The 13657-nt window shown below is 48.9% G+C and overlaps 1 protein-coding gene across 2 annotated transcripts; it reads right to left on the minus strand.

The window, feature by feature from the left end:
• Nucleotides 1-287: 287 nt before the first annotated feature.
• Nucleotides 288-13275, minus strand: CABP1 (calcium binding protein 1; the record flags this gene model as incomplete). Of its 2 annotated transcripts, XM_080355341.1 has the most annotated exons (7): nucleotides 288-313; nucleotides 2072-2219; nucleotides 2624-2733; nucleotides 3982-4125; nucleotides 4753-4783; nucleotides 8406-8582; nucleotides 13231-13275. In XM_080355341.1, 7 exons carry the CDS (start codon nucleotides 13273-13275, stop codon nucleotides 288-290), a joined length of 681 nt encoding a protein of 226 aa, XP_080211467.1. The 2 variants fall into 2 exon arrangements, with proteins under 2 accessions (XP_080211467.1, XP_080211468.1); XM_080355342.1 differs by lacking the exon at nucleotides 8406-8582.
• Nucleotides 13276-13657: the final 382 nt, after the last annotated feature.

Consider the following 13657-nt stretch of genomic DNA (forward strand, 5'->3'; position numbering starts at 1 on the left):
GTTGCAAATATCCCATGAAAGCATCATGGCAAGTCCTGGCTCTGCAGTTTCCTGCAATCATCTCCAAGGAATGGTTCCAGTTGTAGGAAGTTGCAAGTCTTTCACAGTGTGAAAGGGTGGAGGGGCATGGGGACCACCATGAGGGAGGAGCAGCAGGTCATCTCGGAATGTCCCAATTGCAGCCAGCCGATAAACCTTCCCGTGGGAACATCGGGGCTAAGATGCTCCATCTAGGTCCTCCTCTGCCCTCTCTAAGGTGCTGATTCTTTTTTAGCTGAGAATTGTCTTCAACGGGACATCATGCGAACAAACTCTGCAAGAAAACAAGAAAAGCCCTGAAGCAGAAGGCACCTGTGGTCCCCAGCCCAGCGCTCACCCCTGGGGACAGCACACAGCCAGGCAAACCCAGAGTCCCCGCGCCCTGTGCCTGGCCCTGCAGAGCTCACACAAAATGGGCTTCCATCCTTGCGTTAGACAGTGAAATGACCCTGCTAGCGGCTCAGCTCATTGCCTCGGCCTCCTTCCCAGCCAGTGCACAGTCCGGTTTGCACAAGCAAGTCCTGTGGGACACTATGGCAAGTGTTGTCTCTCTTTACTGTACCTTCAGGGAAACTTGATTTACAGTGTTGGGAACACACCCTGATTTCTTAGTAGGTTTGCCACTTCACAGAGACACCAGTGTGGAAAAGTGTTTTGGTAGGTACCAGCATTTTTGCGGAGAGAAGTTTATTTTGATGGACTTCTTGTTTTTAAAGATACAGGTTAACTGTAAGGATATCCTGGATCTATTTCGTCACCACCCTGCAGCTCGTGAAGTCAATTACGATTGTTCAAATTGAGTGTAAATGCCACCAAATATAAATGTGTTTTCATTCTGCACTTGAATTGCCCAGGAACTAATAACTCTGCAAAGAGGAGGGCAGTGGAAATTACCCCGTTGACTTCTCCCTTTCCATTGTCATTTGACAACTAGAGCAGTAACTCACAGAGAAAATGATACTGGAATAGCATTTCATGTATTTTAGCTGTCTAACATAATTTAGCTGTGGGAAACAAGGAGAGCTACTGTCATATAATTAGCCAGTGCATTGCAACAACTGCAGCTACCAGATACTTTCTAGGGAGACACTTCTAGCTTTCCAACATTTTCAAAGCCCTCAGAAGCTTCAGTAACCCTGGGGACTGAGACTCCTTATCATTTAGGGGACCCAGGAATCAAAAAAATTATGAGCCAAAAAAATTATGTCAATTTAATTTTAATTCTGTAGTCCCTATGTGTCACCCTTGCTGAATAGGGACATCTGGATTATCACTAGATACACAAGCAGTCTGCCATGCTCTCACACCGTCCAGCTCTTCTATCTGCTTAGCTGTCTGATATCAACTGCCTCCCTTGCCAGAAACCCTGCGCTCTATTAATACTGCTCCTGCCATGGCTAATGGCCAGGTTAGCAGCATAATCACTCGTATTTTTCCAAGTTCTTCTAGCATGACAAGTGGGAGAAGAAATGGATTATCTCACTTAACGTGACACCTCTAGATCAGATATCTGCAGTCCTGGTGAGCACATCTGGCACGTGACCATCTTCTGGCATAAAGGCACAGAAACAAGTTCTCTATGAACCGAGATAACAAGGTGACTCAGAGGAAATAGAAGGTGCAGTGCAATCTCCAAACCAGTCCAGCCTCCTCACAGTTCTTGCAATAGATTTAATAGAAAGCAAAATGCCCCATGAAAAGAAGGTTGGCACAGCATGTGTGCACCAGAACCTGCTTCCCTGTGGCAGGGCACATCTCTTACTATGCTAGAGCTATGGAGACCCAACTGAAATGGAGATGCAGCCAGAGATGATACACAATTGAACACTTCAGCTGGGGAATTTCCTGAGTGGGCCAACGTTCTCCTTTTTCCTCAGCTGACTAGGAAAAAACCCCATGTCTTGTGTGCTTTTTTCTCCGTACTTCCAATGCCTGGGCCCCGAGCATGCACATCTTCCCTCTCACTTCGCCTCTGAGCTGAAACTCTGCTCTCACCAGAGCAGATGGACAGGGAGCGTTCATTCCTTCTCACCTTCAAAGTCAACACGCCCGTCTCCATTCAGATCCACGTCCCGGATGATCTCTTCGATGTCCCGATGCCCCACCTGCTGCCCCAGAAGCTTCTTCATGGCTTCCCGCAGCTCACTGGTGCTGATCTCCCCATCACCATTGGTGTCAAACTGCAAGCACATTAAAAATACCAGCAGGGGAAATATGGTGAATGGAAATGGATCTTGCTCTGGGTTGAATTTTGTGTCGTCCTGCTCCTGAGTGCCGTGTTTTTCCTGCATTTCTTTTGTGTCCCACCTTTTCCTCCTTTGTGTGCCTTTTGGATCCAGTCTGGCTTTTCTACTCAGAAATCCCATGTAACTGCTGTGTCTGCACCAGCCTCCCTCCTTCTAGCCTTCAGGGTTCCCTTATCTTAGTGACTTTCTCTGCTGCTCCCTTGTTTCACGCCTGGCTTGGCTCTTTCTCTGCCTTCCACTGTTGCTCTCTCCTCCTCCTCCTCTCTCTTCCCCAGTGGATTTCTCTCTGCCCTGTCCCCTGTTCACCTCTTTGGTGACACACAGCAGGGAGCACTCACCTCTCGGAAAGCATCGCGGAGCTCTTTTACACCAATCATGTCTGCGGTTTCCGCCAGCAGCTTTGGTCCCATCAGCTCAACAAAATCTTCAAAATCCACATGGCCACCCACTTGGGACAAGACGAAAGATAATGTGTAAGAATTCCATATGTTAGCCAGGCCCAGCACTCACTTTGCACTTCTGTGTGCCCCACAGAGGGCTTGGTTCTCCAGGAAGCAAAGCACAGAAGGTACAGAGCAGTGGAAGGGAAAACAGAAGCAGTTTTACACTGTCTTTGTGCTTTCTGGACTGTGGGCTAGGCATAAAGAGCCCAAGCTATTCCATCCTAGGCTGCTATGGACTGTCACATCCTTATGGCATCACGTACCAGGTTTTAGAGGCTTGATGACTCCAGAGCTTACGGCAACCCTGTGCAGCGCCTGTGCCAAAGGGTAAGGCAAGGGCACAGCACGATGCTCCTGCGTGGCCTGGGCAGTGCCCTGCAGCAGTGGAGTCCTGCTCCATTAGCAGCAGCTAGCGTATGTCCAACTGTTTGTTCATCCTGTTAGCTCTTTTTCCTTTTTTATCCCCTACCTGGAAGCTGGCAATAACGCTCTCAAATTCCTAAGCACTCGTGTGCCATGTTTAGCAGCTGATTTTGTGTGTGACTAGTTGTGCATGTCACGACTGCTTTCCTTCCCTTGACCAAGTAATTTGTCCCTTTTACATCACGATGTGTCAGAAATAACATGCACTAATTATCCTTTTTCCCACCTGGCTGAGGGTAACACCCAGAGACAAGAGACAAAGAATGATATGATGGTGAAAGACAAGTGGCACAGACACAGTTATGGTGAACGGGACACATTCGTCACATTTCCCGTGACTCCAGCAGATGTCTGACAGCACATCTCACTGGCAGCCCGTCCCCAGGCACGCAGCACATCCACGAACGCTCGCTGCAGGGTGAACCATCCATCACCATTCTGACCAAAGCATCTCCATCTCCACAGACTCTTTCTTCAGTCTGACACCATCCAGTATCAGCTTCAATATGACAACACCCACAACCTGTGCACCAATGTCTAACTGCCCGCGTCAAGGGCACTTTTATACCTGACAGCACAAGCACGAAGGACAGCCCTTCCACACGCTGTCCCCATGCAGCACAGTCCACACAGCCCCTCTGATAACCAAGAAACAAAGGCATCAGATGCTTTGGGACCACAAACAAACAGGAGAGATGAGCAAAAATGAGAACAAAAAATAGAGGGAGGAAAAATCCAACGGAAAAGAGACAGAGGAGATGGAGAGAGCCAAGGTAACGGAGCAGGGCACAGCAGCAGCAGGGAGGCACAGCTCGGTGGTCATTACTCACGGTTCATGTTGATCTGCTGGGAGAGCTCTATTAGCTCCATCTCAGTGGGCATGTAGCCCATGGTTCGCATGCAGTTCCCCAGGTCCCTGCAGTTAATAAACCCATCCTTGTCTTTATCAAACTCCTTAAAGGCTTCTCTTAATTCTGTAGGAGTGGATCCAAAAAAGAACAATATTGTCAGTGACAGCTTGAAATACCTTTTCCAAGAAACCTCCCCAGAATCAGCAGCACTTTATGAGGCCACACTCCCTTAGATTCTCCCTGCAGATCTCCCTGCAATGACTGGAGCAACGTTAAGCTCTTCTAGCAGCAGCACTGCTGACCCATTCCTTACAGGAAAGCTTGCTTGGACTGCAAGTGATATGAAACTGCACTCCCTGCAGGAACTGGAAGCGGTAAGTTTTCCCAGCTTTTACCCCTGCACTATAATATATAGGACTCACTGTAAAGATTAGCAGGTCTAACAGCTTCCCTGGGGCCATACTGTTGTACCATGCTGGGCTGGACAGCAGTTCCCTGACAGCTAATGTCTTGTTACTTACCCTCCCACCCTGAAGAAGCTGGAATGGGTGCAAATTCCTTCACAGCCAGCACTACTGCAGTTTTACATATCATTTATTTTTGCTGAGGTTGACAGGAATTATTCCAGCAATCGTCTCTCCTGATTTACCCCAAATTATTTTGCCCCATGGGGCCCAACCTGGAAGGGCCAGCCAGCAGGTTTTCACTGGGCAGGGAGAAAGGTGACACAGAAGGAGTGACAAACTTTACCTTCAATTTCTTCTGGACGCAGTTCTCTATCCTGCAAAAAGAGAACATGATATGTTCAAGCTTGCCACAAACATGATTTCAGAATAGCACTCATTGGTGCAAACAGTTCTGAGACAGGCCAGAAAGTGAGAGAAGAAACAAGAAGGCGATGACATGTTTAATACCATCTACCTAGCAGGGTTCCCAGCTGTCCTCCCCAGCGGGAGGCACATCAGCCTGCACGCTTCCCTGTGGAAGCCCCTCTCCATCTCATCTGCTGGACAGGGTGATGACAGGTGCTCTCATTAGAAGAGACCTGGGCCAGCACAGCCATATGGGTGTTCTCCCCACCTGATGGTACCTTCATGAGGCTCCTACATCATCCCCCATCACCAAACCCTGGGGCAGAGACCGGCCCTGCGGCAGTTCCCATCTCCTCTAGAGCTCTGAATGTATTTCCTACCGCAGATCCCGCTGAAACAACCAGATTAAAACAGCTGGAAGCAGCCCCTGTAACCAGCAGGTCTGCACATCGTCTGCTTGGATCGCTGCTTGATCCCTGTCCTTCTGGCAGGACAAGGACAGCCACAGCCACGAGCTCTACTACAGCCAACACCCCAGCGTCCTCTCCTATAGTCAGTCCCCACAAAAAGGTAGGAAATTCCCCCTTCCCCCCAGCCTCAACTCCCTGTGCAAGCATTTTGAAACCAGGCATGAAGGCAGATAGACAACATATACATCATCAAGGTCATCTACAAACAAAACAGGAGAAGGATTCACCATGTTCGGGAAACACTGCAACTTCAAACATCCAAGCTGAATTTCTTGGAAGAAGGGGAAGGATACACAAGAGTATAGGAAAATTCCAACACTGCACCAGGAAGAAGACACGAGCATGGAAATGCACTGCTTTCTGCTCTCGACGCCCTTTCTAATTCCTCTCATGGCTCCCGGGCAAATCCAAAACATCTGAGAATTTGGAAACACAGAAACACGATCTCTTTTGTCGTCTCATTCTCGGCTTTTCCCCTCAACTGTGGGGAGTTCTCCTTGCCTCCCAGGTGTCCTCCAGCCTCACCACATGTCCCTGGAGACGGTGCCCTTGAGCAGTTTGAGAAGGATGATCCTTTGCTATTTAACCACAGGCTCCTCTGGAAGCTCTAATGGCGGCTGCTCAGAGCACACAGCAAACTAGGACACACACTGGTCTACGTCTGTGCAAAAGTGGGCTGTGCCAGAGCAATGACCAGCTTGCCACTCGTAACCTTCCCAGAGGCATCTCTGTGCTGGATGGAACTGTCAGAGCGTGCTGGCTCTGCCGTTTCATCCTTCACAGACCTGGTATTTTCAAACATGTCATCCCATTTGTTCTGCTTTCATCAACACCAAGTAATAAAACAATTCAAACTCCTTCAACCGGATGCAGGAGGCGTTATTGCCCTCCTGCCTTAGATAAAACAGCAGATGAAAACCACCCGTGATCGGTACCAACACCTTGTGCACCCCACTCCAGAGTTCGCAAACATTAATCCCCGGAGATACACCATATGCCGACGGCAGCAGATCAGAGGTTTGATCACCACCCCCACGGGGCAAAGGGTGCCGCGACTCACCCGCAGCAACCACCGTCTTGCGAGAGGGGCTGGGGCAGGACCCGAGCCTTCCTCCAGCACGGCCGTTACGAGACCCTCCTCCCCCTCGCTCAACTGCAGACCTCGCTGTAACCAACATGACTGACACATGTCAGAAATAGGGGCTTCAGCGCCGGCTCTGATTTTGCACACCAAGGCATTCGCATTTGCAGGTCTCTGAGCAAATCTTTGCACGTGCAGATTCTACCATCAGAGAGCCACAGACTGCGAGTGCAAAAGGAGGGGGAGGGTTTATGTCCCTCCAAAAATCTGACTCAAGAGATAACTGACGTCATGAAGAGGTTTTCTGTTTTAAATTTGAAAGAAGATCCCCTAAAATGATAAAGAAGGAAAATTGCTTGGGAAGAAAAAGGCTGAATCACTCTAAAGCTTTTGGAGAGCATATGGAAAGAGGAATAGAACTGTTCAGTGTTTAGATCCCAGATACGAGCAGAGGTGACCCTCAGAGAGTCCATTGTACATAATGGTCTTACCCTCATTTATTTCTGTTCTATGCACAATAAATCCTGTTGGTCGAGGGAGTAAGTAAAGCTGTTTATCAGATGCACTTTATTCTACATCAGGGTAGATAGAGACATCACTAATCCTGTTTTGGGTTTGGTATTCGGTAAAGTGAGTTTCCAGGGCCTCACCAGCTGTGAGCCTTCCCTGGGGAGCTGGACCCACCTCCTGTGCTGGGCAGCTCTGTGCACGTGTGCTTGTGCGACAGTACTACGGTTTGTGTTTTAGTGAACCGGCCCAAGGAATTTGTGATCACCTAGTGGCTGAAGGTTAGGAAAAACAAAAGCTATTTGATCAATAATGACAAATAATGACTCTTTTATTGGGTTGTTGGTTGAAGAAAAGGTTTCAGAGATGAAGATCTATGTGTCTCCTATAGCTGTAGATGACCATCTTAACACAGGAGTAAGACAGAGATTTCTTACAGGAGCAACAAAGCTCTGACACTGAGGTGATTGGGGTGAGCTTTGTTTCACCAGAAGAACATGGAACGCAATGAGTGAATATCTGACAATGCACATAGTCACCCATATGTATCCATAAAAAAGTGTGTTAATAATATGTTTGTGTATGTCTTCAAATTAACGTTATGGTAGGAATCAAATGTTTATGTGCAAAAATATGTTTTACTTCTTGTAAAAATACAATTCTGGGGTGTGTATTTCTGTATATTTACCATGTCCAGGTGTATACACTTCAATTTACAGACAAACACATATTTTATTTTTTTGTATGTAAATGCATACATTAGATGCATATGAACACATAGCTACAAACAGGTGTGACTGGGGATGGATGGATGTAGTTTTGCTACTTGTCTGTGTGTGTAACAGCATTTGGTAGTCTGGCACTATTTGCAAATATGAGGATAGACTGATGTTCTTCGGTTTATTTGGCTGGGATAGCTGCAGTGTCAGGCTGTGTACGATGGTGTATAAGAGGTTGTATTTGGGTGTCTGTGAGGAGGCAAACACATGCCTATCTCTGCTGGTACTCATGGGCTCACTGTGAGCTGACAGGAACAGCATCAAATATGAGCATCTCTATGGGACAGCTTGTTCCCAATACGGATGCCCTGATTCGCATTCAAGTGGCTATTTAGGCCTTAAACGCTAATCTGAGCCTCTGGGACTGAGATGTGGATGTGTTGCTGGAGTAACAACTTTGAACACTTGGACTCCTGAGTCCATATGATCATATTAAGTCCTGAAGTCATAAGTCCTTCTCCTGAGTCCATATGATTATGCCTACTTGACTGTAGGCTTGGCTCTACCTTCCACAGCTGCACTTTTAGAATCCTCCTTTCTTGGTGTTTAGGCATGGGGATACCTCTGCACATCCTTTGGGTCAGACATTTGCCTGTGATTGTATCTGCACTCGGAGCTGGAGCTGGGATGCTCGAGACCCAGGGCTGGGGCTGCAGAGCTCCACGCAGACGGAGCGTGTGGGCAGCCCTGCGTCCCTGGCTCGCATCCACGCGGCTTTGTGCGCGTCTTGCCCGGCTGGGTGTGACTTACGTACAGGCAGCCTGTTTTCTGCGAAGCCCTTCCTCAGGAAGATGCAGGCTGGCCCCAGCAGGTTGTGCATGACGGCGCAGTTCTGGGCCAGCACCATGAGCGGGCCCTGGTACTCGCAAGCCGACGACCCCTCTTCGCTCGTCTGGACAGCCTTATAGCACGTCTTCTCGTCATGACGGATCTTCCCAGCCAACCAGCAGCAAGCAAACAACACAACAGAGGATGTTACCTCCCCGTCTCGCCCAGCCGTTCCTCTGAAGTTTTACTGAACCGCCTCGCAGAGACATTATTGCTAAATCTCCTTCATCTGGTCCACGCTGTGTCCCCCCCACCAGTCTATTAGGATTTGTACAGAAGCAGTAAGTCCAGGAGTTCACTTTCAAAAGCTGATAGAAGTACAACCAACCAAGAGAATTTTGCTTTGAAACCACATCAAACTCTCAGCACTGCTCACACCTACCCAGACACAGCCCAAAGGAACACGCTGCCACTACCAGCCCCAGGGTTAACGATGCCTTGAATGAGCTGCAAAGGGCCGGCACAGCCCAGCCCCACAGCCAGTGCCGGAGCCATGCTGCTGGCAGAGCCGCCTGGGCCGGGGCATCCCTGCGGACCGGGAGCGCCTGCACGCAGACCTTGCGTAAGGCTCCGTGTTACATTCCAGCAGCGCAGCATCACACACCTTGTAATGTTATTAGAAGGCCGTTTGCAGCATCGCGTGGCTCTGCCAACTGCCGGCTCACACTCCCTGTGCCAGTCCTAATTAGTGACATCCTCAGGGTCTCGGGCAGTCACTGCGCTGGCCTCTGCTAATCACCGACAGTCCCAAAGTGGAGATCAGGCACGGGCACAACATTTTTGTCTGTTTGCATTTGCACATTTTCCCAAGTGCACACGTCCTGCTAAGCTGGGGCTCCAGAAGAGAATCCAGCACTGGATTTTATAAGGAGGCACTGCTTTCCTTTTATAGAAATGCATTTCCCTGGCTCTGCAAAAACCCTCTTATCCTGATATTCCCATGCAGCTATAAAAAGCCAGCACAACCCACAGGACCCTTGGTTTTATAGAATAAACATTAATCATACATCAGATTCCTCTTCAGGAATGATTCTACTTTTACAGCCAGTGTTCCCAGGGGTGATCAGAGCAGCTCTGTCAATTGTCATTGTCTCTATTAACCCTTTCCTTAAAGCCTGAGGTGCTTTTTCAGGCTAAAAGACTAGATACACACACACGCCTCATTCACACTTGTCCGAGTCTATTACATCTACTTGCTGTGTCTGCCACATGCTATTATATTGCACACATGGTTTGTAGTTTGCATTTTTGTACACAGTCTTACACCAATCTGCTCATGTATAATGTCATGCGAATATCAAGAATCAAAACAAAAACAGCTCAAAAAGTAAGCCATGGAGAAAGAAAATGATGCAGCAGAAAAGCACTTTCGTTGCAGTCACGGATGAGGAAGAAATCTGCCTCTGATTAAATCTGACACATAGGACACTTGTCCTTAAAAACCTGAAAGATGAGCATCCGTCCACAAATGGCATATTACTAGCTCAGCTAAATGTCAAGACATCTGTGTTGAACTGCACAGCTTCGTGATATCAATGCAATGTATTTTCAAAATTACCAGCTTTATTTCCTGGCACATTTTTCAGTTTAATACATCAAATAATATGAATCACTTAAAATAGCCCACATCACTTCTGTGTTTAATTCCAGTGAAGCCACGTGAAAGATCGAAGTCTCCACAATTCCTAATCCTTGTTTGCTGACGCTTCCAGTCAACTGAGTTTATTACCAGCCCACAGAGCAGCACCACACAATGGTCATCCCATCGTTTTCCCGTGTGGCAAGAGATTGCCAGTTTGATGAAAGAGTTGCCAAGAGCCACCAAAGATCCTGACCAGATGACCTGATGCAGTGCCAGGACAAGGTGCACGGCTTAGCAAGGACCCGACAGGGGATCCCTGCCCCGCTGTGCCGCTGCAGGAAGGATTTATGGCAGTCGATGTCCCCCCTGCCAGCAGCCCGACAGGTTTCTCCTGCAACTATCTCTACAAGTTCCATCCACCATGTTCCTCCTACATCCCAGCAGAGCTGGGAAGGGAGCTGTGACATGGGGATGGGGCAAAGCACCATCAGCCACCCATTACAGGGCAAAACAGCAACGTGCATGACAAGAAGGTGCCAGGCCAGGACTGGGGAGCTCAGGCTTTCCCTCTCCCTTCCCTGAGCACAGGACCACTGCTCCTCCTGGCTCAATCCTGCCCGTGGCTGGGTCAGACCAGCAGAGTGTGGAGAAGGAAGAGACCGGGCTGATGTAGAGATGGCTGCAGGGATGGTGGAGGGTGGCAAACAAGCGACCTGGATGACGAAACTTTCTCCTTTTTACACAGCAGAAGCACAACAGGATTCAGCTCATTTTCCTGCCTGCGTGTCAAAGGGACTTTGCAGAGCAGCAAGCCCAGAGGGACAGGCAGCCCGGCTGGCGCTGGGATCACCACGGGACACTGTGATGGTGACGAAGTGAAGCTGCCAACAACAGACGTGGAGATAAAGCCTGAGCATTGCCACCAAACCAGGCAAGGTACCCCCGTCAGCCAGTCCCAGACCAAGCCAGCCACTGCCTGGGAGTGACTCCCAAATTTGGGGTTGAAATCATGTATTCAAGAGACCTGTCTGTCACCCAAGAGCAGCTTTGACACAGGTTGTCTACAGCCCCTCCTCTTTATGGTTTCAGCAAAATGAGTTTGCCCAAGGTAAACTGAGAAAAAAGACAGGGATCATAAAACAGCCAAGTGAAGCTGTGCAATGTTAAGACTGATCTGCGAAGTCTCCACTATAATCTTGTGTGTCATGATCAAAAGAAAGGCAGAGCCCCAGGATCTGTCAGGATGAGGGTCTGAGGCCTTAGCTCATAGCTAGCTGGAGCAACATCTGAGAAACTCTCTAATTCAGCCTTGCAACTTTCTCTCTTTAGTACTGCCATCCCAGGCCTTCTAACTAGGCACAAAGTGCATTATTTGAAGCAGCTTTTAGGAATGAAAGCATAAATTACCTAAAAGACTGGTGACACAGAGCTTTTAAGTTCTTGAACCCATTTTGATTCAAGCAGCCTGGCCGCACGTCAGACTTTAATTGCAAACGCCTTGATGACGTTGAGCACAGCTGCAGCCAACTCCCTTTATTGCAAGTTAGAGGCGACCTACAAGCAACCAAGTTGTTTTTTCATACGTGCAAAATTTGGGTAAACCACAAGTGCTTCTGCCTCTCCGTAAAGGTCACCCTGACCTAGGGACCGCTCTCGGCACTGCCCAGCTCTCGGTGATGAGCTCCATCCTCGTGTAGCCCAGCTCCCCCACAGCAGCACTGTGCCATTACTGGCTCTGTTCACAGCAGCCAAGATAACAAGAAAACTGTGCTTTTCTACACAGAAGAGGCAAATCCTGGCCCAGAAGAAACTGCCTGCTAGGGAGGTCCTCACCCCAACAGCTCCTTTCCAGAGGAGCTTTCCTGCGTGGAGCATCATGATGGCATTTCACTGTCGGCAAGGTCTCCACAGAGGTAGCTCCTCATTGCAATACTGGGTGCTCAGCGTAACTTCTTCATCTATGAGGAGTGAATTGCATGGCTTTTTGCTGAGTTATTAGGTTTGCAGCAATGCTAAGTGAGAATGGTGCGGCTGGCAGGTACACGGTGCTGCAAGGCCTTCCTCCGCCAAACAAGGAATATTTCTGGGGCACATCATTCCCATTTCCATCTAGTTCCTAACAGCTGCATTGTTCCCGAATCTAATTCCTCCTGGGATCACTGTAAAACCTCAGCACTGAGCAGGCTGCGGGTTGAAGCCTAACAGATGCACATGGCAGCTCGCAGACGAAGTCCAGCTGGGCCCAAGCATGTGAACACATGGGCCATGCTGACGTGCAACACGATGCACGGACACACAGCCAGGGCCCAGCGTGTCCGCTCACGCACAGCGGCATGGACAAACAGCTCACAGAGAAAACATGCTTCTGTACCCAAACACAGATGGACAAAACCAGATGTGTGCATACGCAAGTATGGATGTACATAAAAACACGCGCGTGCCTACATACAGACTGATGTGAGGATGTCCATTGGCAGGTATGCATGCACGCAGCACCATACAAGCAGGGATATATGTGTGACACACACAAATTCCCCCCTGTACACTCACAACAAGCATTGCACACCTGCTCGCGCCCCTCGGGATGTGCATGTAGGGACATAAACAGCCAAGGACACACACATACTTCAGACGGGCTCGTGAGGTGTGCATATTCTTACACACCAACAGGAATACGTACAGACGCATGCCCATTCACATGTACATGAATATACATCCCTACAGAAACAACACAGAACTAGACTCGTGCAGACACTTCTCGACTGAAGCACGTGTGCGCACACACAAACACACACATACACAAACTCACACACATACACGTACAGTAAGATGCTCGTACAAAGAATGTGTGCCGGCATGTTGTGCACATCGACAAGCACAGCCTTGCACGTACCCAGAGGACAGCTGTACACACACACGCTGCAGGACACAAGCCGACCCGTGTGTGTGCGCGCACACACGTTTATTTACACACATGCTGTGGCACCCAGTGTCCCGGGCTGTAACGGCTGCACTTGCATGAGCAGCTCTTACAAAAAAAGGCTGGCGAAGAGAGCTGAACCCTCCGTATACCTCTCTGCGTCTCTCCCACCTCCCGTTCCCATCTGCCCACGACGTCACCCATCCCAAGAAGCAGGGCTGGAAATGCACTTCGATTCAGGGAACATACCTTTTTTGAGAGGTTTCTCAGTGGAGACTTCACACAGTTGCCCATAATATGTTGAGTCTGCCTTTCCGGTGGACTTGGTTATAAAGGAACCGAAGCAATTGATCCCATTAAAGGTATTCCTTGGGAGCAAAGCAAGAAAGGCAGCGCCAGGCAAATCCAAACAGCTACTGGCTGCTGGGGCTTCCCTCTTCAGGGAGCTTTTTCTCTCTCTGCCTCTCTCTCTCCGTGCTTTTACTTTATGTTCACTTTCTTGAAGAGATGAAGCAGGAAGGAGAGGGAGGGGAGAGAAACAGACAGAAAGAGAGGGAGAGAGAGGGAGAGAGAGTGAGAAGGGGAGAGAGAGGGAGGCGGCTGTATAATCTACATCAGATTAATGTTCAAATCCCTCCCACCCCCCTCAATCTGCAGGCAAGATTGTTTCACTCAT

Source organism: Nesoenas mayeri (genome assembly GCF_963082525.1).
Source record: "Nesoenas mayeri genome assembly, chromosome: 17".
Classification (NCBI taxonomy): Eukaryota; Metazoa; Chordata; class Aves; order Columbiformes; family Columbidae; genus Nesoenas; species Nesoenas mayeri.